At 44.1% G+C, this 23,714-nt stretch overlaps 1 protein-coding gene across 3 annotated transcripts in view; it reads right to left on the reverse strand.

Annotated features, from left to right (window-relative positions):
* LOC310835941 (fragile X messenger ribonucleoprotein 1-like) overlaps window positions 1-23,714 on the reverse strand; it is a 217,997-nt gene that overhangs the window by 32,428 nt on the left and 161,855 nt on the right. For all 3 annotated transcript variants that reach the window (XM_083720896.1, XM_083720898.1, XM_083720897.1), the window contains one exon: window positions 15,123-15,318. In XM_083720896.1, the coding sequence (XP_083577022.1) occupies window positions 15,123-15,318 (196 nt within the window). The remainder of the gene's footprint in view (window positions 1-15,122; window positions 15,319-23,714) is intronic.

Consider the following 23,714-nt stretch of genomic DNA (forward strand, 5'->3'; position numbering starts at 1 on the left):
TATGGTGTTTTGTTATAACGGTTGTCCATTTGAATGGAAGTCCCAGACACAAACTGTTATTTGTCTCTCCACAACAGAGAGTGAATTATGTGCATGCGTTCAGGCCACTCGTGATGTTGAATGGTATCTGCAAGTATTTGCAGACCTACAGATACAAGTAACACCACCAGTAAAAGTTTACCTTGATTCCCAGAGTGGACTTGCTATCCTATGTTCAGAAACCAATACGCAGCGCACTAGAGTCTTAAGATTATGGTTGCAGTTTGTAAAGAAACCAATTGCTGACGAAATGATTGTATTTGAATATGTTCCAGGTGACAATCAAATTGCGGACATTTTTACTAAAGCACTTCCAAAGGTTACACATGAAAAACATGTACAAAGTATGCTTTATGTTTTTGTTCCACAATTATGAACCGCAGGGGAAATGTTGAATGGTTACTTTAAATGTAAAGGTTCATCATTGTTCCACTTGATGTGTATGTCTTTAAGGGGCCAGAGCAAGGGCCAGAGCAAGATAATGAGACCCAGCTTTACAGCTGTGAAACATAGCAGGTGCTGCTGAGTTGTATTTGATTAAGGTGTGTCAGCATTTCGGTGTAGTATATAAGGAGCAGCACCTAGCTTTCCCATTACCCTGGGGGTTGGGTTGGGTCTGGTTTGTTGTTAATGTATTTAGTGTATAAGGAGTTTTTGTTTTTGTAATTAAAACCTTGTTTAAGTTATTTTTGAGTCCCTTTCTTTTTAATGCATGGTCTCCCCAGCAAGCTCTCTGCAGCACTACCATACTGCAAATAGCCAACACATTAACACGCTGTTCAATTGTATCCATACGCGATGTTAAGACTTGTAAATCAGTTCTCACTTGTGAAGTGTCCTGTTTAATCGCTGAAATTTCTGTCTTAAGCACCCCCATGTCTTCTTTAAGAGACCTTAATAGATGAATCATCTCCTGTGTCTCCGACATTTTTATTTGGTTTTCCTGCTCCAGTTCCAATGCTCTGTTAGAACTGATGCATCTCGCTTCATTTGTTTTGAGACCGTATTATTATTTGACTTGGACTTCTAGCCCTCCGCAAGCCCTCAGCGTCTTTTTGAAATTTGATACTCCCCAGCTGGTAAAGTGCTGATAAGCTCGGATAAAGTTTTCCTTAAGTTTCCTCCAAAACCTTCCTCCAGTCCATAAATCATTAAATAGGTTTTAATCACCTTTAATTTATGCTTCTCCTTGCACTCTTGCCGTGCAGCTTCTCAGCATGTCTGCTCACGCCTCCATCTCAAAAGCGGAAGTCGTCACCACAAGCAGTCATGATAGGGTGCCTGCCAGTGTGCTAGGTGGACAGTACACCAGACAGACAGCCAAGCTCTCCTCGTTGCCCCACACCAGGCCAGCACATTCAATGCCAGAGATTGATGGCGCTGGCAGAGCCCTGAAAAAAACATCTTCCCGGATTAACGCCACCCCTCCCCCCCCAGACCCCCAGTCCGTGATTGGTGAAGGACGGAGAAACCAAGGGGCGCCAACTCATGCAAGGCGACTGTTTTGCCTTTGCGAATCCAGTTCTCCGTCACACAAGCCAGGTCAGCCCCCTGCGAGGTAAAAAAGTCTTGCAGGGTGGCGATTTTATTGCCTATAGACCTGACATTGCACAGCACCAATGACGGAGGAGGGTAATCTCTGCTCACCCTACCTTTGTCCCTCGGGATGGGGTGCAGATTGCAAGGGGTTCTAAAGTGAAGTTTTCCTTCTGCACATATGTTTTCCCTCTGCACATAACTGTTGCATTATAGGGAAGCATTGCATCGTTCTCTTTCTACACATAACTGTGGCCTTATGGGAAGTCTTGCTATGGGAAGTATTGCTTCTTTTCTCTTGCATTCTGGGAAGTCTCGCTTATAATCTTCTCTCTGTTTCTGCACACACTGTACGAACTTGCTCCAAACACCAAGACATTCCCTCATCGCTCCGTTCACCTTAAGTTCATGGTGACTTGTTCTCCATGCATAGCTGACCACATCTATAGAACTTGATTATTGTATTCTTTCATGTTATGATCAATCATTAGTAATTGTTTTATGCCATATTAATCTTTAGTTATAATTAATTAGGTTTCATGCTTGTCTAGTCCCAACCTCGTTTCCCAGCCTTTAATCTACCGGTGATTAATGTTCACATGTAATTCCCACCCCTCACATGTAATTCCCGCCTTGCATTTGCATTAACCAATAGGCAATGAGTTTCTTTGTGTTTGTATCAACCAATCAGCCACAACCACACCTGTGGCAATGTTTGTAATATTCAATAAAAGAGAGTTCCCGGGGTTTTCCCGGCAGACGCCTCTCGTGACACCTACTACTCGTCTCCCGTGATTTTCATTCCTACAGGGTTCGAGCATCTTTATATCTCAAACCCCTTTGCCTATAATATCTGCTCCCACTGCCATACCTCTCTTGCCCCTTGATGGTGGTGATCCCAAGCCCCATGCTGGCCTCCCTTGTAAAGGAATGATATCCATTTAATGCAGCCTTTCTCAACCTGTGGGTCCCCAGATGTTGTTGAACTACAACTCCCATCACCCCTAGCTAGCAAGGCCAGAGCTCAGGAATGATGGGAGTTGTAGTCCAACAACATCTGGGGACCCACAGGTTGAGAACTGCTGATTTAATGGTATATCATCCCTGGTCCTGGTCTCCTGAATCAAAAGGGTGTGGTGTTGAGATAAAAAGTCAGTGAAACAAGTATCCCTGATAGATGCAGCCCATCCAGCTACATTCCAAATTTGGAGAGTGGCTTTATGCTGTCTGTTGGCTGTCAGTCCCTCTTTCCCTCATGGGGTGGTTGGGGGGCTGTTAGTTCTTTCTGTCCCTTTGGAAGTATTAGAGGGGCATGTGCTGCAAAGTGAGAATCGTTGGCTAGCAAAGAGCCAGCTTCCTGATCAGGGACCTCATTTGTCCTGTTTTGCCAGAGATGTAGTGGGGAGAGATAATAAGAGATTGCAAACTGAAGGTCAAAACATAATTTTGTTTAAGGAAATTCTTTCCCCCCTTTGTAAAAAACAAATGAATTATAAAGTATTAACTGATGCTTTAAGAAGGAATGACATATGGTATAGATGGGAGTTCCCAGAAGGATTCACATTTACATATAAGGAGAAAAAACATAGAATTAGAAATCCAATTGAAACTGGTAATTTTGGGGAGAAAATACAGTAAGGAATTGGGAGGAAGGGAAACACTGCCAGAAGGAGCAGTAGGAGGACAGAAAACAGACGTAACAGATAATAGTACAGAAAAAGAGGAAAGGAGTAAAAAGAAAAGAAAAAAGGTAAACGGGAAAAGACAAGACTTTAAAACTAACAATGGCAGATTTGAGGATATTAAGCTCGAATGTAAATGGATTGAACGATAAAATAAAAAGGAATAAAACTGAACATGTAATATTAAAACAAAATTTAGACATAGTTTGCCAGACACATGTGGCAAAAAACCATAGGAAAATATTGATAAATAAAAAGATGGGAATTGAATTTATAACTTCAGACAAAACAAAAAAGAGAAGAGTTGTGTTTTATATTATGTCAAAATTACAGCCATAATTTTTATTTAAAGATGAAGAAGGAAGGGTGATAGCTGTGAAATTATACCACAAGGTATAATCATAGTTGGAATATACGTGCCAAATGAAATCAGATTTTTAAAAAAACTTTGAAACTAACCTATTGGAATATGCGTATCAAAAATGATAGTAATGGGAGATTTGTGGACTGGTCTCTCTGGATATGGATAGAACAATAAGGAAAACTCAGACAAAAGAGGGGAAATTGCCATTAACTTTTTTTAATATGGTAGAAAATTTAAATCTGATTGATATTTGGAGATTTAAGCATCAGTTAGAGAATACACTTTCTATTCAGAAGTACGTCAGTCTAGTGGATGAATCGACTTGGCATGGGTCTCAAAAGAAATAACTTTAATGGCAAAAAGGTCAAAAGACAAGCAAGAACTCTCTTGGATCATAATTCAATAATTTTAGAAATAAAAAGAGAAAGGAATACACCATTTATATGGAGACTAAATGAAGACTTGCTAGATAACCAAGAAATAGTGGAAAAGACAAAAAACAACATTAAAAGATTATTTTGAATTAAATTGCAATAAAGGCACAAATATGAGAATAGTGTGGGATGCTAGTAAAGCAGTAATTAGAGGTTTCTTTATAAACCAAAATGCATATCAAAGGAAGATTAGGAAACAGAGGAAAAAGGAATTTTTTTAATGAATTAATTAAAAAGGAAAAAGAGTTAGTAAGTAAACCTAAGAAAGAAACAACAAAACAAGCATTTGAAATGTTACAAACTTAATATTCATTGATAATAAATCAGGAAGTAGAATGGAAAATAAAGAGAATGAGACAGAAATTTTGAACAGGCTAATAATCCAGGAAAGCTCTTAGCCTGGCAATTGATTAAAAGGAAAGCGAATAACTTAATAAAAAAAATAAAAGAGAAAGATAAAATAATTGATGATCCGAGAGATATTAGAAGGCAATTTACCAGATACTTCTCAGACCTATACTGAGCTGAACCAGAAGATAAAATAGAAATTGAAAGATATATAAGACAAAATAAATTGCCAAAAAAATTAAATGCACCAATTGATATAACAGAAGTTTCAAGTGCTATAAAACAAGCAAAGATAGGAAAAACACCAGGCCCAGATGGACTAACAGCAAAAGATTATTAAAAAATTATTTAATTCAACCATTACAAAATGTAATTAATGATACATTAAAAGTAGGGGAAATACCAAAGACTTGGAAAAAGGCTTTTATCACTCTAATCCCAAAACAAGAGACAGATAAAATGGAACTTAAAAATTATAGACCAATCTCATTATTAAACAGTGATTACAGATTGTATTCAAATTTATTAGCTAATAGAATGAAAAATATATTGTTAGAAAGAATGCATCAAGATCAAACAGGATTTCTATCAGGAAGACATATGAAGGAAAATATAAGGAATGTAATAGATATTATTGAATATTTGGAAGTAAGAAATGAAAAACAGGCAGCAATGATGTGCCAGGAAGCTAGCCTCCAGCTCGACAAAACAGGGAGCGTAGTTAAGTAGAGAGGATGATTATTGACCAAGTACACAGATAACGCTGGACAGCATTAACCCAGCTGCTGCCCTCATGAATTATGATGACTCTTCTGCCGAGTCCCTCCCCTTCCACCAACTTAAATGGACCTTCTGACACTTATGTTTCTGCTTACGCCTCCTATCACACACCCTTCCCCCAACGATGTCTCTGTGGGCTCATTAGATCCCCTCCAACTTCTTCCTGAGAAGACAGTCAATCTTCTCTTCCTCACATTTTCCCTCCCCTTGAGGGACCTGGTGGAGATCTGGCTCGTTTGAGATAGTTCCCTTGGCAACCTGCATTCCTAATCCCTATCTCTTCCTGCCTACATCTTCCACTGAAAGCTGGCTGGGCTGGTTCATTCATGACATGATATTTGTAGATGTGGAAAAAGCATTTGATAACATTTCCTGGACCTTTATGTTAAAGGTCTTCGAAGAAATGAATTTTGGAGAAACATACAAAAGAGGAATAGAAGCCATATATTCAGAGCAACAAGTGAGACTAATAATAATGTAATAGCAGAAGAATGTAAAATTACAAAATGAACAAGACAGGGATGTCCTTTGTCCCCTTTATTGTTTATTTTAGTCCTAGAGGTGCTGGTGAGAGATATAAGAGCAGATAATGACATTAAAGGATTAACGGTAGGAAATAAGTCATACAAATTAAAGGCATTTGCAGATGATTTAGTGATCATGATGTAAGACCCGATTAGTTCATTAATAAAAGTATTAGAAAAAAATATAAAAATATGGACAACAGGCTTAAAATTACATAAAAATAAAACAAAGCTCCTAGTAAAAAATATGCCAGAACAAGATAAAAAAGAGGTACAGCAGGCGACAGAAATATATATATATATATATATAGTGAAATATTTGGGAATATGGTTAACAGCAAAAAATATTGACATATTTGTCAGGGAACTGCCATCGGAGCTAGAGGCGGAGGGAAGGCTCCAGAGGGATGCCGGAGAGGGTCCCAGTAGGGAGAGAGGCAGCCCATCTGCTGGGGAAGGAAATCAGTGTAACACCAGTGGAGAAGGGGGGCAGATGGGAGAATCGGAGAGGAGGCTCTAGGACTCTTCACTGGAGACCAGCGGGGAGAGCACGGATACTCCGCTGCCCACACCCTCTCTGCCCAGAACACTTCCGCGCAGGGAGACTAGGAGGAGACTTGGCGTCAAATAACTTCTTTGCTGGAAGAAGTTCAAGAAACGCCCACTGACGGATGCTGCCAGCGACTGAGACAGCCACGAAGTGAAAGGCTGTCCAGACAGAAAGGGTTCAACCAGGTAACCTAGCCAGGAGTGGCGGCAACTTACGCACGAGCAACCCCTAGAACCACTACAGCAATCCGTCAGTCACCGACGTTGCTTGTGCGCAGCTCCAGAGAGGAAGCACGATGAGCCAAACCAGGGAAGCCAGAGAGACGGAGCAAGCAGCTGGAGTGCAAAATCTGGTAGAGAGGAACCGAGATTTGGAACAGCATGTGGCTCTCCTGACAGCGCGGCTGGACGAAAGACGGACTCAGGATGCACAGGTCAGACCCACCCCCATCGCAAGGAAGGTACCAGGGCTGGTACACAAGTTTGGGGGGAAACCCCAGGACTACAATGCGTTCCGAACGGAAATAGAATACGCTTTGGAACTGCAGCATAATGACTTTGCTGATGATGGGGAGAGGGTAGCCTACATTGTGGGGCATCTGGAGGATGGGGCACGCGAATGGATCAGGCCCCTAATGGCAACGCAAAATGCTGCCTTGAAGGACCTTAGGAATTTTTTCCAGGCAATGAATGCGATGTATTCCAGTGAAGTGGAGCAAAGTGTGACTCGGCGGGAATTGATGGGGTGCAAGCAGGGGAGCCAGTCAGTTAGAGACTACTGGTCGCGCTTTGCAAATTTGATCCACCGGCTAGGGTGAGATCTGGACTCTGAACCTATTCAAATGTTGTTTGAGGAGGGGTTGTCCCCAACTGTGAAGGACGAGCTGTCCCGCGCCCCCCGCCCACAGTTGATGGATCAGCTGACCAAGGCTGTGCTTGAAATTGGAGTGTGGCAGGAAGCGCGACTCAGGAGAAACACGAAGTGAGAGGGGAACGTTGCCATGACTACCACATTCGTGAAATACCGAGACAGCTTTCCCAGGCGGCTGAGCCAATGGAAATAGATGACACTCGTGCGAGAGAGGTTTCAAACTCCAGTGAAGGTCGCAAGAGGGAGGGGAAGGATTGGAAAACCACCAAGAAGTGTTTCCTCTGCCAACGGCCAGGACATTTTGCCAGGGTCTGCCCTCACAGAAAGGCCTGGCAAGGGATGGTGGGAGCTGCTGGCTGTGAGGAGAAGGGGGAGAAAGGGCAGGCGCAGGGAAACGACAACGCCTGGCTGCCAACCAGCGGGGGCAGCAGCCAAGCCAGCAACCAATAGAAGTGCCCCAGCCTGACCCCCCCCAGGGCAGCTATAGCCATAGAAATGGTGCTAGAACTCCCGAATGGGCACCCAGTCAAAGTGGAGGGGCTGCTGGATTCAGGCAGCTCCTGCAATTTCTTCAGCAGGGACTTCGCTCTGGAGCACCAACTCCACCTGCTGCCCCTGGATTTTCCCTTGCAAGTGACCACCATCGATGGCAGGGAACTTCGGGGGGGGGGAGTGATACACCAGACCCCGCCAATGCGAATGAGGGTTTCCAGGCACACGGAGACCATTGCCTTTCACGTGGCCACACTGGCAGGATCCCCAATAATACTGGGGATGAGCTGGCTGGCACTGCATGATCCAGTAGTGTCATGGCATCAGCGGTCAGTCACCTTTGGGTCAGCTTACTGCTTGGAACACTGTCTGGGGGGGAGAACCCAAGGATGACAGTGGCCAGGGTGGCTGGGCTAGCTGTGGAGCCAAAAGGGGAGGTGCCACCACAATATGCTGACCTGAAGGAAGTCTTCAGCGAGAAGGAGGCGGATAGACTACCCCCCCATAGACCCTTTGACTGCCAAATCAACTTACTCCCAGGGGCTCAGCTGCCGGTGGGTAAGCTGTATGCCATGTCTGACCGGGAGATGCAGGAGTTGCGGGAATTTATTGACAAGAACCTGAAGAGGGGGTTCATAAGAGAATCAAAGGCGGTGTGGGGCAGTCCGGTGTTCTTTGTGGACAAAAAAGAGACTAATCAGCCCAGGCTAGTCGTGGATTACCGGGCCGTCAACCTGGTGTCAGAACCCGTGACCTTCCCAATTCCCAGGATTGACGACATTTTAACATGGGTGAGGCAGGGGAAAATTTTTACCAAGTTGGACCTCAGGGGAGTGTACAATTTGATTACGATAAGGGAGGGGGACGAATGGAAAACCACCATGTTACCCCCCTGGGGGCTTTTGAGTACTTAGTCATGCCATTTGGATTACAATCGGGCTCCGCCTGCTTTCAAGCATTCATGCACCACGTGTTGGGGTCCCTGCTGTACCAGAACTGCGTAGCCTTTTTGGACAACGTCTTAATCTATTCGGACAATGAGAAGCAACATGTCAGAGACGCCAGGGAAGTGCTAAAGAGACTGCAGAAGCACCTGTTGTGGGTCAAGCTGGAAAACTGCCAGTTTCATGCCTGAGAGGTCAAGTTTCTGGGGTACAAGTTGTCAGACAAGGGCCTAGCTATGGACCCAAGCAAGGTGCAGGCAGTGCTGGAATGGAAGGCCCCCAAAACCCGGAAGGATGTGCAGAGGTTCCTAGGGTTCAGCAACTTCTACAGGAAGTTCATCAAGAACTTCGCCCACTTGACAGCGCCCATCACAGATTGTCTCAGTAGCAAAAAGAAGTTCGCCTGGACAGAAAGTGCCCAGCAATCCTTTGAAAGACTGAAGAAGGCGTTCGCTTCAGAAGAGCAGCTCCTGCACGTTGATCTGGAAAAGCCCATGAGGCTGGAGACCGATGCGTCCGACCGAGCCATTGGAGCGGTACCTTTGCAGCCAGGGGCCAACCAGGGCTGGAGGCCGTGTGCCTTTTTCTCGAGGAAGCTGAGCAAGTCGGAGCAAAACTACATGGTGTATGACCACGAACTGCTAGCGATCTATGCGGCGTTTCGCCGATGGAGACATCTGTTAATAGGGGCGCAGCACAAGATCCAGGTTTGTACGGATCACAAGAACTTGGAATACTGGAGGACCGCGCGAGTACTCAACCAGAGACAGATTCGATGGGCACAGGAGTTCTCCAAGTTTTCCTTCGAGATCCGAAACGTGCCGGGAGAGGAAAACGTAAGAGCAGATGCTCTCTCCCGGAAGCCGGAGTACATGGAAGGAGAGGGACCATGGAGGGTTTGAGGAAAAGGAAGGGCTACTGTACTATAAGGGGGCGCTGTATGTACCGGGAGAGACCTTGAGGGGGAAGGTACTCAAACAACTCCACGACAACCCAACAGCTGGGCACTTTGGATAGCACAAAACCATGCTGCTTGTCACCAGGCAGTTCTGGTGGCCAAGGGTGAGGGAAAATGTACGGGAATATGTACGGGGGTGCGACCAATGCCAGAGGGCAAAGGGGGAGAGGGCTGCCCCCGCAGGGTTACTGGAACCCTTACCCACGCCGGGAAGACCCTGGGAGGTGGTGTCCATTGATTTTATGACAGATTTGCCCAAGTCAAGGGGGAAGACAGCAGTCATGGTAGTAGTCGATCTATTGATGAAGATGTGCCATTTCATAGCTTGCTCACATGCGGTGACGGCAGAGGAGACAGCCAGGTTGTTTGTGGATCACATCTTCAGGCTGCATGGGGCTCCCTCGAGGGTCATCTCAGATCGCAGGAAACAATTTACTTCCCGGTTCTGGAGGAAGCTCATGAGCTTGCTGCAGGTCGAGGTGGGCTTCTCGACGGCGAGACACCCGGAAACCAACGGGCAAGCAGAAAGAGCGAACGGTATACTCCAGCAATACCTACGCTGCTACGTCAGCGAGAGACAGAACGATTGGGTAGAGAAACTAGCGCTGGCTGAATTTGCGTACAATAACGCTGAACATGTGTCCACGGGAATGAGCCCGTTCATGGCCAATTATGGGTGTCACCCCAGGGCCTTCCCGGGGAGGGGGGAGGAAGGATGGAGCGTACCTGTGGCAGAGCAGTTTGTGGAAGAAATGGAGGCCTTGCACCAGCAACTCCAGATGAACTTGGAGCGGGCCAAGGAAGTTTACAAGAGGCAGGCAGACAAGCACCGTCGGGAGGGGGAGGCCATACGGGTGGGAGACCGAGTGTGGTTGTCAACCCAAGGGTTACCCCTAAAGGGAGGGTGCAAGAAGTTGCAGCTGAGGCGGCTGGGACCTTTTGAGGTAACACAGCAGGTGAACCCTGTGGCATTCAAGCTCAAGTTGCCTGACAGCATGAAGATACATCCGGTGTTCCATAGGTCCCTACTCTCACCGTACAGGGAGGGGCGGGAATTTCCGGGGCGGGAGGGAGGAGTCACCACCCACCCGCGGGTAGAGGAGAGGGAACACCACAACCAAGCCACAGAAATACTCAATTCGAGGTGGCGAGGGCGCCAGGTGGAATACTTGGTAGCTTGGGAGGGAGAACCCAGGTCAGAAAACACGTGGGTCCCCGCTGAGGCGATCAATGACGGGTATCTGGTGGAAGAGTTCCACAGCCTGTTCCTAGATAAACCAAAACCACTAGCGAGATTTTGGGAGGAAGAATTTGGAACCACAGACGACGAAGAGGACTTTGTGGGTTTTCCTGCCTCCGAAGAGGAGGGAGGGGAGGTGTCAGAGGGAGAAGAATCAGACTGGGAGGCCCACCCCGCGGGAAAAGATCGGAGCAGGTGGGAAGCGGGTTTTGAATCCTCAGAGGAGGGCGACAGCTCCTTCCGGGGATTCCCTGCATGGTCGGCCGAGGAAAGGGACGAGGTTGGATCAGAAGGTCGGGCCGGGGGTGGAGGGGGTCCTGGGGGGGAGGTGGATGTCAGGGAACTTCCATCGGAGTTAGAGGTGGAGGGAAGGCTCCAGAGGGATGCCGGAGAGGGTCCCAGTAGGGAGAGAGGCAGCCCATCTGCTGGGGAAGGAAATCAGTGTAACACCAGTGGAGAAGGGGGGCAGATGGGGGAATCGGAGAGGAGGCCAGCGGGGAGAGACCAGCGGGGAGAGACCAGCGGGGAGAGCACGGGTACTCCGCTGCCCATACCCTCTCTGCGCAGAAGACTTCCGCGCAGGGAGAGTAGGAGGAGACTTGGAGTCAAAGAACTTATTTGCTGGAAGAAGTTCAAGAAACGCCCACTGACGGATTCTGCCAGCAACTGAAACAGCCACGAAGTGAAAGGCTGTCCAGACAGAAAGGGTTCAACCAGGTAACCTAGCCAGGAGTGGCGGCAACTTACACATGAGCAACCCCTAGAACCATTACAATATTTAAAGACAATTATGAAAAAATATGGAAAGAAATAAAAAGAAAATTTGAAATTTGGGGGAGAATGAATCTATCTTTATTGGGAAGGATAGCGGTGATTAAGATGAATGTATTGCCAAAAATGTTATTTTTATTTCAATCAATCGCGGTGATAAGTACCGTATTTTTCGCTGTATAACACGCACCTGACCATAACACGCACGTTGTTTTTAGAGGAGGAAAACAAGGGAAAAAACACAATTGCAGCCCCAGGCAACAGTGGGTGCGTGATTTTTTTGGTGCAGGCTGTAGCCATGGACATGCTATGTGATCTGATGGTGAATTTGGGGTGACCCAATGCAAAGATCCTGAGGATCCATGTGGATCCATGCTTTTTAACCACGTTTTTGCACAATTGCAGCTCCAGGCAACAGTGGGTGCGTGATTTTGGGGGGGCAGGCTGTAGCCATGGACATGCTATGTGATCTGATGGTGAATTTGGGGTGACCCAATGCAAAGATCCTGAGGATCCATGTGGATCTATGCTTTGTAACCACATTTTAAGTGGGGAGCGAAGGAAAAACAAAGAAGGGACATTAGAGGGGTGTGCAGAGAAGCAGCTGGCTAAGAATGCAGGAGAGGGATTTAACGGGTTGGAGAAAAGAAAGGCAAAAGTTTTCCCCCACCCAAGCCGGCCAGCCATCGCTCTCTCTCTCTCCCCCTCCCTCCCTCCCCCTCCCCCCTCTCTCTCTCCCTCCCCCTCTCTCTCTCCCTCCCCCCCTCTCTCTCCCTCCCCCTCCCCCTCTCTCCCTTCCCCCCTCTCTCTCCCTCTCCCCCAGCAGCACCGGAGCTTGCCTGGAGGGGAGGGGCTTTCCCTGCTCTTTGTTCCGTTTGAGCAAACACAGCAAGGAAACAGAGGAGGGTGGGCAGTAAGACCCTGAGGCAGAATGCAGGAAAGCAGCCACTTCCTCTTTTCAGTTTTCCCTTCTCCGTGAAGCGCCGCGATTTGATTTTTGCCTGGCGATTTGATTTTTGCCTGATTTTTCGGCTCCAGGGACCACACATTCGCTCTATAACACGCACAGACATTTCCCCTTCCTTTTTAGGAGAAAAAATCTGCGTGTTATAGAGGGAAAAATACGGTAATATGAATTGCTTTAAGGATTGGCAGAGAGACATTTCAAGATTTATCTGGAGAAGCAAGAAGCCAAGAATAAAATATAAGTTATTAACAGATCAGGGATGTGCAACAGGTCAATCACGATCTACTGGTAGATCCCCACGAGGTTTTGGTAGATCGCAGTCTATTTCTGGCTCCCTTTCCTTAGCTTCGGTAAAACTGACTCCTGCCCCACCCCCTCGCCCCTCTCTCCATTGTTGTTTTATCTCTGGAAGGGAAGACGTAGCTTTCTCTGTGTTGCTGTTTTCATCCACAGCGATCTTTTTGTGAGTGAAAAATTTAAAAATGATAAAAAGAAAGGATTTGCATATGGAATTTCAAAATTTCAGAGAGAAATAATAGAAATTGATTATAAATTATTATCAAAAATGTATAATATATTGTTGGAATGGGAGACAAAGGATGAAGAGGTCAAATGTGTAATGATAAAACGGCCATAATATACAGATGACAGACTGGGAAAGATTATGGAGAAATGATATAAAATTCACGGCATGTACGGGACTTAAGCAGAACTATTTGAAAATGATGTATAGATGGTATTTAACACAGGCTAAACTATCAAAAATGTACAAAACAAAAGATAATAAGTTTTGGAAGTGTAAAAAGGTAGAAGGTACATTTTACCATATGTGGTAGCAATGTAAAGTCATAAAAAGCTTTTGGGAAATGATTTATAATGAATTGAAAAAAATGTTTAAAATAACCTTTGGTAAAAAAACGGAAGCGTTTTTAATAGGCATAATTGGAACAGATATACTGAAAGAATATAAAAGTTTATTTAGGTATGCAACAACAGCCGCACGGACATTGATAGCCCAACAATGAAAAGAAGAACGAGTCCCAACTAAAGAAGATTGGCAACGTAAATTAATGGAATATGCTGAAACTGCCAAATTAACTGGAAGACTAAGAAATCAAGAGAACGGCAAATTTTTTTTTTTAAATGGGAAAATGTTTGTTGCATATTTACAAAAGCATTGTAAAGAAGTTAACACAACAGCAGAGTTTTAAAAAACACTTGTAATATTAAGGACAATGTTTGAAACTGGAAATATTTAAAAGGTAAGAAAACTCTGGACATGTATGACATAAAATAACACAAAAGAACTGGGGGAGGGAATGGAGGGAAGTCAAGGGATCGGAGGAATCCCAAAATATGAATTTAATATGGTATGAAAACATCTTATTTTTTATTTTTCTTTTAATCACGGTTTTAATAATTATAAAATAATTATTAAAAAAAAAACTATGTTCCACTAATGGTGCTTCCACCAGGAGTTTCTTAAGCAAATGCAAAAGAATGCATAGAATGCATAAAAGAAAGGCAAATATGCCCTGTCAATGACTAAGGCTGAAGCCTCATGAAACCCCAAAGAAGAGAAACTTAAAGATCCCTGAGCCTTGTACCACCACATGTCAAATCCATTGGTAGAACTCCAGATGAAGTGTGACTCCATCAATGATCAAGCAGGAGAACATAAAGTTCCCCACTGCCCTCCAAAGTCATATTTTCTCTGTTGACTGCTGGTTCCAAGGACTTAAGAGTATCCTGGTCGGCGGTCCCTGCCACCTCCACCAGCAACCACGATCATGTTCTGGCTAACTGGGCATTTCTCTCTATCTCCCTCTCTGTTCTCTACTCAGTTTTTCTTCAAGATTTTTTTCTAAGTAAAGATCTTCTCAGAATAAGATGACTGAAAGGAGCTCTGTCACCTGAACCTGCAATGCAGGAAGGAAACTGGAGAAGTCGCCCTCCCACTGTGAGGTAAGAACAGCTCTAATTTGCATATTCCTGCCCAGTGGAGTGACCAGGAGGAACAACCCATCCAAGGTTCCCCTCCTCCCTGCAGGAAAATGGCTTGTTAAGACTACTTCAAGTGGCTTTCATCTGGTAAGCATGTGTAGACAGAACTATGTTCATAACAATTTGTAGGCATTGACAAATACATTTCACCTGACAATATCACAATTTTAGGTTAAGATAAAAGCTAGTTTTGGTGTGTTTGTAGTTGGTTACACAGCAACAAATGAGAATTCTGCCAACCAAGTATGGATAATGGAAGAGGTAATCTCTTTTCAAGTAATCCCACTCTTCTTACTGGATGAGAAACTAGTGTATTTGAACTTGAAACATTACTTTCAACTCAAAAGGAATACTGTATGTTAGTAACGCTACCACGATTATAACTTTACAGAAGTTTAGTCTGTATCGTATTTCACTGACTTGGTGGATAACTAAATTAACCTGGCAACTAACATAGTAGGTATCACAGTTATTATTTACAAAATACACATTTGTTTAAATCTCTGCAGCTCATTCACATTTTTAGACATGCTTAACCTCATTTACTGTTTGCTTTACAAGAATTCCAGAAATTAGCAAATCAGAGTTGAGAGAAGTTTGAACATTCCAAGTGACCTACCAGAAGCATAACCTGGTCCACGCCTCCCATGTCCTCTGTTTCTGTAGGGTTGGCTACCTTTTCCAAGACCTGGGCCATCATCAGTCATGTATCCCTTTTCTTTGTCTGTGCGGTTTTGTGGTGGTCTAGAAGTGGCCCCAATCTGACGAAGCTGTTCATCTATTTGCAATCTCTCCAAACGTAGTTGATCCACTTCCTATACACAGAGAAATGAGTTACAGGAAGTTGTTGCCATTTTGACCAATCTCATTAAATGACTTAGTAAGGTAGGTATCTTTTTCTATATGATTTTATTATGACTTTTCATAATACATTACAATAAAATACAAAATCTGAACAAAAAGAGAAAGAGAAAGAATAATGCACAGTCCAGCACTTCTGGTTTGCTACGTGAAGGAACCTGCAGCTCGGTGAGTTCGCTCCAGGTGAAATTGAGCTGTCACAGGTGTGGGAGGGGGGAAGCATGGGCTCCATGAGTCCCCCCAAACCCTGGAGTGTAATCGGGGCTCTACACAACCCAGCGAACCCCAACAAGGCAGGAGAGCTCTGGAAGGAATCGTGAGAAGGTTGAGAGGTGATACAGGGGAACCACATTCCCTCTGGGGCAGAAAGCCTCAAAGCAGACTAAGCAGCAGCAGAATCCCTTTCAAAAACAACCCTGCTCAAAGGGAAAGGGGGAAAACTGGGGATAAAAGAGTGGTGGAACTAGAGGAAAATTTAGAAGGAGACTTATCTGAACTGTTAACAAGCTACATGGAGAGCAGCTGCTCATGAGTAACAGGAGTAACTTAAAATCTACTTGCAAATCCGGTGGACGGAGGGGGGGGGGGGGAGAAAGCCTACAAACTGCAAATTTAAAAATTGGGGTGAGGGGGAAATGACCTGTAAAACTAGACAAGGTAGAGGAAAGATTGGAAAACTGAAATATTGTGGGGGGAATAGAACTATGTGCCTGTGTGAGTGTGAGCAGACAACAAAAGAGTGCAAGTGCAAGTTACAAACCCCCCATTAAAAAGGGGGGAGTCCTCATCTTTAACCCCCATCCAGAAAAAAACACACTCACTATTTTGAAGTGCTTTTTGGACAAAGGACAGAGGATTGTAATCCTGAAAGAGATTCCCACCAGACTGTTAAATAAGAGGTAGAATTATAAACTTTTGATGGAAGCATTAAAAATGAATGCAATTCCATATAGGTGGTAATTTCCAGAAGGACTGATTTTCACTTATAAAGTAAAACAGTATAGAATTACAGAATTTGTTAAGGCAGAACAATTCTTGAGAAGATATAGGAAGGCCTTGGGAGAGGCAGAAGATGAACAAGAATGGGAATAGGCAGGAAATAGAAATAAGAAATAAATTAAAACTTCTAATGAAATGTAAATGGTTTAAATGTGAAGTCAAAAATAAATAAAATTGCAAACTACTTATTAAAGCAGAAGTTAGATGTAATATGTTTACAACAAACACATATAAAAAAGAAATGTCAGAGAAGTAGACGTTCTGACAAGTGGAGAAGAGGCAGACAAGACAGAAGAAGGAGGGGAATTACTAAGAGAGTGGGGAGAAGCAGTTAGCAACAGGAATTTGACCTTTAGACACAGAAAGACAGGGAGACGCAGAGCACAAACAATCCACTGGCAAGCTCTGAGGATGACACAGAAGGAGAATTAGGAAGGGTAGAATCACGCCCCATCTCACTCCTAAATGTGGATTACAAAATTTTTGCGGATATCCTGGCAAGTAGATTTAAAAAAGTATTAAATGAAGTGATCCATAAGGACCAGGTTGGCTTTCTCCCTAGTAGGCATTTGTTTGACAATACAAGAAACATTATTGATATTTTGGAGCTTCTACAAACAAATCTTAACACTAGAGCGGTCTTAATTTTTATTGATGCAGAGAAGGCCTTTGATAATATTTCTTGGATGTTTATGAAGAAAAATTTGGAAGGGATGGGAGTGGGGCGGGGGTTTGAAAATGGTATAGAAGCAATCTATTCAGAACAAAAAGCTAAATTGATAGTAAACAATGTGGTGACAGAGGAGTTTAAAATTGAAAAAGGGACACGTCAGGGGTGCCCCCTATCCCCCCTATTGTTCATTTCAGTTCTGGAGGTGTTGCTAAACATGATTAGAAAGGACCGGTCGGTTCAAGGAATTGAGGTCGGAGTGAAACAATATAAATTGAAAGCATTTGCAGATGACCTGGTATTAACATTACAGGAACCAGTCTCTAGCACTAAAAGAGTGTTAGAATTAATTTCTGACTTTGGTCGGGTGGCGGGGTTTAAGTTAAATAAGCAAAAAACTAAAGTTTTAGCAAAAAATTTGACAGTTACAGAAACAGATGAGTTCTCTAAAGAAACAGAACTAAATGTGGTTAAAAAAGTAAAATACCTAGGGGTGCATCTGACCTCCAAAAATTTGAATTTGTTTAAAGATAACTATGAGAAATGTTGGTCAGAAATCAAAAGAGATTTGGAAATATGGTCAAGATTGAAACTTTCCTTGTTAGGCCGAATAGCTGCTGTAAAGATGAATGTATTGCCGAAAATGTTATTCTTGTTTCAGGCCCTACAGATTGTGGACAAGGTGGAATGTTTTGGAAAGTGGCAGAAGGATATATCTAAGTTTGTTTGGCAGGGCAAAAAGCCCCGAATAAAGTTTAAAATACTAACGGACGCGAAAGAAAGAGGGGGATTTGCCCTGCCAGACTTGAGGTTATATTACGAAGCTGCAGCCTTCTGCTGGTTGAAAGATTGGATTCTATTGGAGAACACTGATGTCCTAGATCTGGAAGGGTTTGATAATGCGTTTGGGTGGCAACTCAATCATCCAGTGAGGGCTGAAATAGCTAAGCTCCAACCAGGCTTGTTTATGGACTAATGAATCTGAAGTAATTTACTGCCGAGTCATGTCGTGTGTGGGAGAAACACTGAGTCTAAAAAGGAAGATAAAGATAAAGGGACCCCTGACCATTAGGTCCAGTCATGGCCGACTCTGGGGTTGCGGCGCTCATCTCGCTTTATTGGCCGAGGGAACCAGCGTACAGCTTCCGGGTCATGTGGCTAGTATGACTAAGCCGCTTCTGGCGAACCAGAGCAGCGCGTGGAAACGCCGTTTACCTTCCCGCCGGAGCGGTACCTATTTATCTACTTGCACTTTGATGTGCTTTCAAACTGCTAGGTTGGCAGGAGCAGGGACCGAGCAACGGGAGCTCACTCCGTCACGAGGATCTGAACCGCCGACCTTCTGATCGGCAAGTGCTAGGCTCTGTGGTTTAACCCACAGTGCCACCCGCGTCCCTTCCAAAAAGGAAGATAGAAGACTTCTAATAAATAAAGCATTAGAAAATGAGTTCATTGCCTTGGAAAATGTTAAAAAGCAAGGGGTGGTGATATAGGTCAATCCCAAATTGGAAACCAAATTTATAACGAAGGATGGCGAAGGAACAATATTGGTGTTAGAGATAACAGTGGATGGGGAGAAAATCCTCTTAGTGGGAATTTATGCACCAAATGAAAGCAAACTGGACTTCTATTTAAAAAAATAGAAGATAAACTGTTTAAGATATACAATGGCAAACTAATCATAATGGGAGACATCAAGGGGATGATTTCATCAGAACAAGATAAAACGGGCAAGCAAGGCCTAACTAAAGAGGGGAAATTGCTAAAGATCTTCTTTGAAATGATCCAATTAATGGACTTAATAGATGGGTGGAGATATAAGAACCCTACAAAGCATGATGTTACAGATTTAAAAGGTAAAGGTACCCCTGCCCGTACGGGCCAGTCGTGTCCGACTCTAGGGTTGTGCACCCATCTCACTTAAGAGGCCGGGGGCCAGCGCTGTCCGGAGACACTTCCGGGTCACGTGGTCAGCGTGACGAAGCTGCTCTGGTGAGCCAGCACTAGCGCAGCACACGGAAACGCCATTTACCTTCCCGCTATAAAGCGGTACCTATTTATCTACTTGCACTTAAGGGTGCTTTAAGGGTGCTTTTGAACTGCTAGGTGGGCAGGAGCTGGGACCGAAAGATGGGAGCTCACCCCGCCGCGGGGATTCGAACCGCTGACCATACGATTGGCAAGCCCTAGGCACTGTGGTTTTACCCACAGCGCCACCCGCGTCCCTGCGATGTTACAGATTATTCTCATCCAAAAAAGGTCCATACAGGAAAATATATTATTTGGCTGTCTAAAGAACTTATAATTAGAATTAAAAAATACAGAAAATCTTCCAAGAACCCTATCTGACCATAATCCAATTAAAATAACCCCTTACTTTCTCACTATAAAGATCCACCTTCCAAAGACCAAAAGCCCATGGTTGATAACTACAGTATATCTGCCCCCAGCAATTAATGATTCCGACCGTAATGAAAGGTGGTCTGAACTTTCGTCTTGGCTCCATGATCTTCAAACAACTAACCCAGGACTCCCTCAAATCCTCTTAGGCGACTTTAACGCAAGAATAGGTCCCAACGACGATGCTATATTATCTCCCGCAGCACTCCTGGACAATCCTCTGCAGCCCCCCCGGGGAAACAGATGCTCTCTTGATCCCATAACAAATGCGTCGGGGAGGCTGATGGCCCAATTGGCCATCGAAAACGATCTCTGCATCGCAAATGGCAACGTTACTCCCTTGTCCTCGCAGCAGTTAACGTGCATCTCTTCCCGGGGAACCAGTGTTGTCGACTACATTCTATTGACGCCGGAGCTATTCTCAATCTCTACAAAAATGGAAGTGGCTGAATATTTTGGTGGTGACCACCTTCCATTGACTCTATTGTTAAACCTAATAGAGCCATTTTCAGCCCCCTCAAACTATAGTTCCACGGCACAAAGCTACCCTGTATACAAAACAAAGAAATGGACAAGCCTCAGCTCCTCTCTTGCCCTGGACATACAAAAATCATTTGATATGTCTGCAGTTCTCTCTGACCCAATTCTGCCCGCTGACCAATACCGGAAATTAATTGATGCTTTTTCAACAACTTACATAATCACCACCTCGCCTACCCACCAACACTTCTTCTCTGAATCACCTTGGTTTGACAAGGAATGTAAAGCCCTAAGAAGGCGAATAAGGAAAATGGTCAGAATCATCAAATTTTCCAACAACCCCCAAACCCGTGCAGAGCTTTTAGATATTAAAAGGACATACAGAAACATGATTCATTACAAGAAACAGCAACACATCCTCGAGGCTTGGTCCACTCTTCGTTCGGCTGTAGAGAGGCATGACTCCCGCTCCTTCTGGCGCTTAGTTAGGCCTTCGGCTCCATTCAATTCAGCTACCCTGATTTCCGCTGACAAATGGATCGCCTATTATTCAGCCAGCTTCGCTTCTCCAAATCATCTTACAGATCACCTTCAATCCCCGCTGGACCTCTGTTCCTGTTCTCTTAGTTCCTCCTCCTCAGTAAACTTCACCTCAACTCGCATCTTCAACATCATAATGTCCATGCGAAGGAATAAGGCCCCCGGCCCAGACATGGTCCCGTTGGACCTCTTCCTGACTGATCCTCTTTGGTGGAGTGAACAGCTGACTCCTGTATTCACCGCTATCTCCTCCGCCCTAGACATCCCCGACTCCTGGAGAGAAGCTACAATAGTCCCGATTTTCAAAGGCGGCCAGCCAAACATCCCTAGGAACTATCGCCCCATCAGTTTATTATCTATTCCGGGGAAAATATTTACCGCTGTTTTACTGGAAGAACTTCTTTCATGGGTTCATGAGAGGAACATTCTACCGCCAGAACAGACTGGCTTCCGAAAGTCAGCATCAACCATGGACCACTGTCTAACTCTCTATCACCTTGCCAGTAAATACACTGCACCAAGGCAAGGCCACCTGTTTGCCGCTTTCATGGACCTGGAGGCCGCCTTTGATTCCATTCCTAGGCAGAGATTATGGTCCAAACTTGCCCATCTGGGAATTGATCCGCACCTCCTCTCCCTAATTATTTCCCTTTATTCAAACACCACAGCTCGCGTCCGAATCGGCCCCAAAGGCTCCCTTACCACTCCATTCCCAACGGCCAGGGGCGTCCGACAAGGTTGTCTCTTGGCCCCTTTACTGTTTAATCTTTATCTTCATGATGCTCTTTCCCCTTTGAAGCTAGCAACTAAGTATCCTCCTCACTTAGCAGGCCACCCCGTTGCTTCCCTTTTCTATGCAGATGATGCCGTCATCTTATCCAGAACAGCTGCGGACCTAGCAAATGCAGTTAATGCATTTATCGCCTATTGTAAGGCGGAAGCTCTTAATATTAATTATAAAAAATCGAAAGTCCTCCACTTAACTCGTTCCCGCAAACTCAAGATGGAGCCGCTTAAGATCACAGGTGGCTACTTAGAAAAGGTAAAAGCCTTTAAATATCTAGGCTTAATATTTACTTATAATCTCTCCTGGACCACCCATCTACAATCTGCCTCTCTTGCTGCAACCACGACCTCTAATGCCATTGTCCGATTTTATCACCAGAAAGGCGGCAAACACCTTCCAGCAGCAATTCAAATATTTAATGCCAAAGTTGTCCCTAAACTATTATATGGCTGCGAAGTATGGACTACAGCAATATCAGGTAACTTGGATCGCCCACTTCACATGTTTCTGAGATCTCTTTCCGGCGTCCCGAGATGTGTCTCAGGTGCAGCCCTACGACTTGAGTTCGCCCAGCCCTCAATCGAAAAACGAGCATGGAGTCGAGCCATTTCCTATAGCTCCCACCTATTAGCATCGGATGCTCGAATTAGAGGTGGTTTCTCCAATCTGATTTTAAGAGATATTCATGATTCTCCCTGGAAAACTACAATTAATCTCAAATTCCGCTCCCTTCTCAACTTGAACCGCAAAACTGTTTTTAACTTAGAGTGTATTAGCCCGGCGGCCCTACCTCCAATCAAAAAGAAGCTACAGCAACTTGACTTCTCTAACACAGCCTCCCATGCAAGAGGGCCGTGTTCAGGCTTAGCCCTAGCTATTCCACCCCCTGAAGGGATCCCTCTATACTGCTTCACAATTCCTTCGGAGGCTAAGAGAAGGGCCTTTACCTGTGCCCGTCTCAACTGTTTTCCTACAGCAGTTCTGTTGGGTCGTTACTCCAGAGTTCCCATCGCAAATAGAACATGCACCTGCAATGACACGGCTCTGGAGACTATGGAACATGTAATGCTCTTCTGTCCCAACTGGACAGATGAAAGATCTCAGTTTCTAACTCCTCTCGTGAACAAGCTTCATCTCCCAATCCAGCCTTGGATAGTGTCCCTTCTTCTGCAGGATTCTGACTGTTGGATTACCGAGATGACAGCTAACTTCCTGCTTAGTGTGATGAAGAGGAAAGCGGCACCAACTTCTTCTTTAATACCACAGCTGTAGTCGATACGCCGCACAATCGAACCTGTTTTTGTATTCTCTGTCACTCGATGTTTTAAATCCCCTGTTACTTTTGTTATCCCCATTTTTTCAAAGTATTCGCCCAGGACGACATCTCCTTTTACCTCCCCACCCCCATTTTATGTTGTTATTTCTATGTATATTATGCTATGGCCACACGGCTAATGCAATAAATCGATTAATTAAAATAACATTAAAAGGTGAAGGGGAGACACTGTATAGGTGGAAATTAAATGAGAACCTTCTAAGGAAGGAAGAAGTAATTCGGAAAGAATCTGAAATACTAAAAGAGTATTTTGAGCTCAATTTAAATAATTAAATTAACAAAGGAACAGTATAGGACACTAGTAAAGCGGTAGTAAGGGGGTTCTTTATCCAACAGAATGTATATTATAGGAAGAAAAGAGAGGAAGAGAAACAAAAATAAATGAAAGAAATGTTAACTCAAGAAAAGAAATTGATGGACAAACCAGAAAATATCACTATTACTTGGCAACTGAAAGTCATCCAGGCACAATTTGCAATGATAATGCGAAATGAAGTTGAGCAAAATATTGAAGCGCTGAAACATAAGCAATTTGAATCGGCAAACAGACCTGGGAAACTCCTAGCATGGCAACTCAAAAGGGGGAGGAAACCAAACACTATAAATAAGATTACAATAGAAGATAGAATAATATTTAATCCAAAGGACATAAGAAATGAATTCCAAAAATATTACACCAAACTGTATAGAAAGGTAGAAGAAAACAAGGAGGCAATATATAGGTATCTCAATAAATGTAATCTCCCAAGCAAATAGAGTATCTAATGAACCAATTCCAATGGCAGACATAGACATCACAATTAAACAAGCGAAAATAGGCAAATCACCTGGTCCCGATGGTCTTACACCTATGTATTACAAAACATTTCAAGAAGCTATTATATCCCCATTGAAGGATGTGATGAATGGAATTCTACAAGGGGAAGAAGGCACACACCATCAGAAAAACTTTAGGCCAATCTCCCTATTAAATAATTATTATAAACTCTATGCAGCAATCTTGGCTAAAAGGCTAAGAGAAATATTGAAGACATTCATCCATGAAGACCAAACAGGCTTTTTACCTGCCAGACAAATAAGGAATAATGTAAGAAATGCAATAAAAATAATTAAATTTATGGGGAAAAGAAATGATAAA

This window comes from Podarcis gaigeae (assembly GCF_964106915.1).
Source record: "Podarcis gaigeae genome assembly, chromosome: W".
NCBI classification, from domain to species: domain Eukaryota; kingdom Metazoa; phylum Chordata; class Lepidosauria; order Squamata; family Lacertidae; genus Podarcis; species Podarcis gaigeae.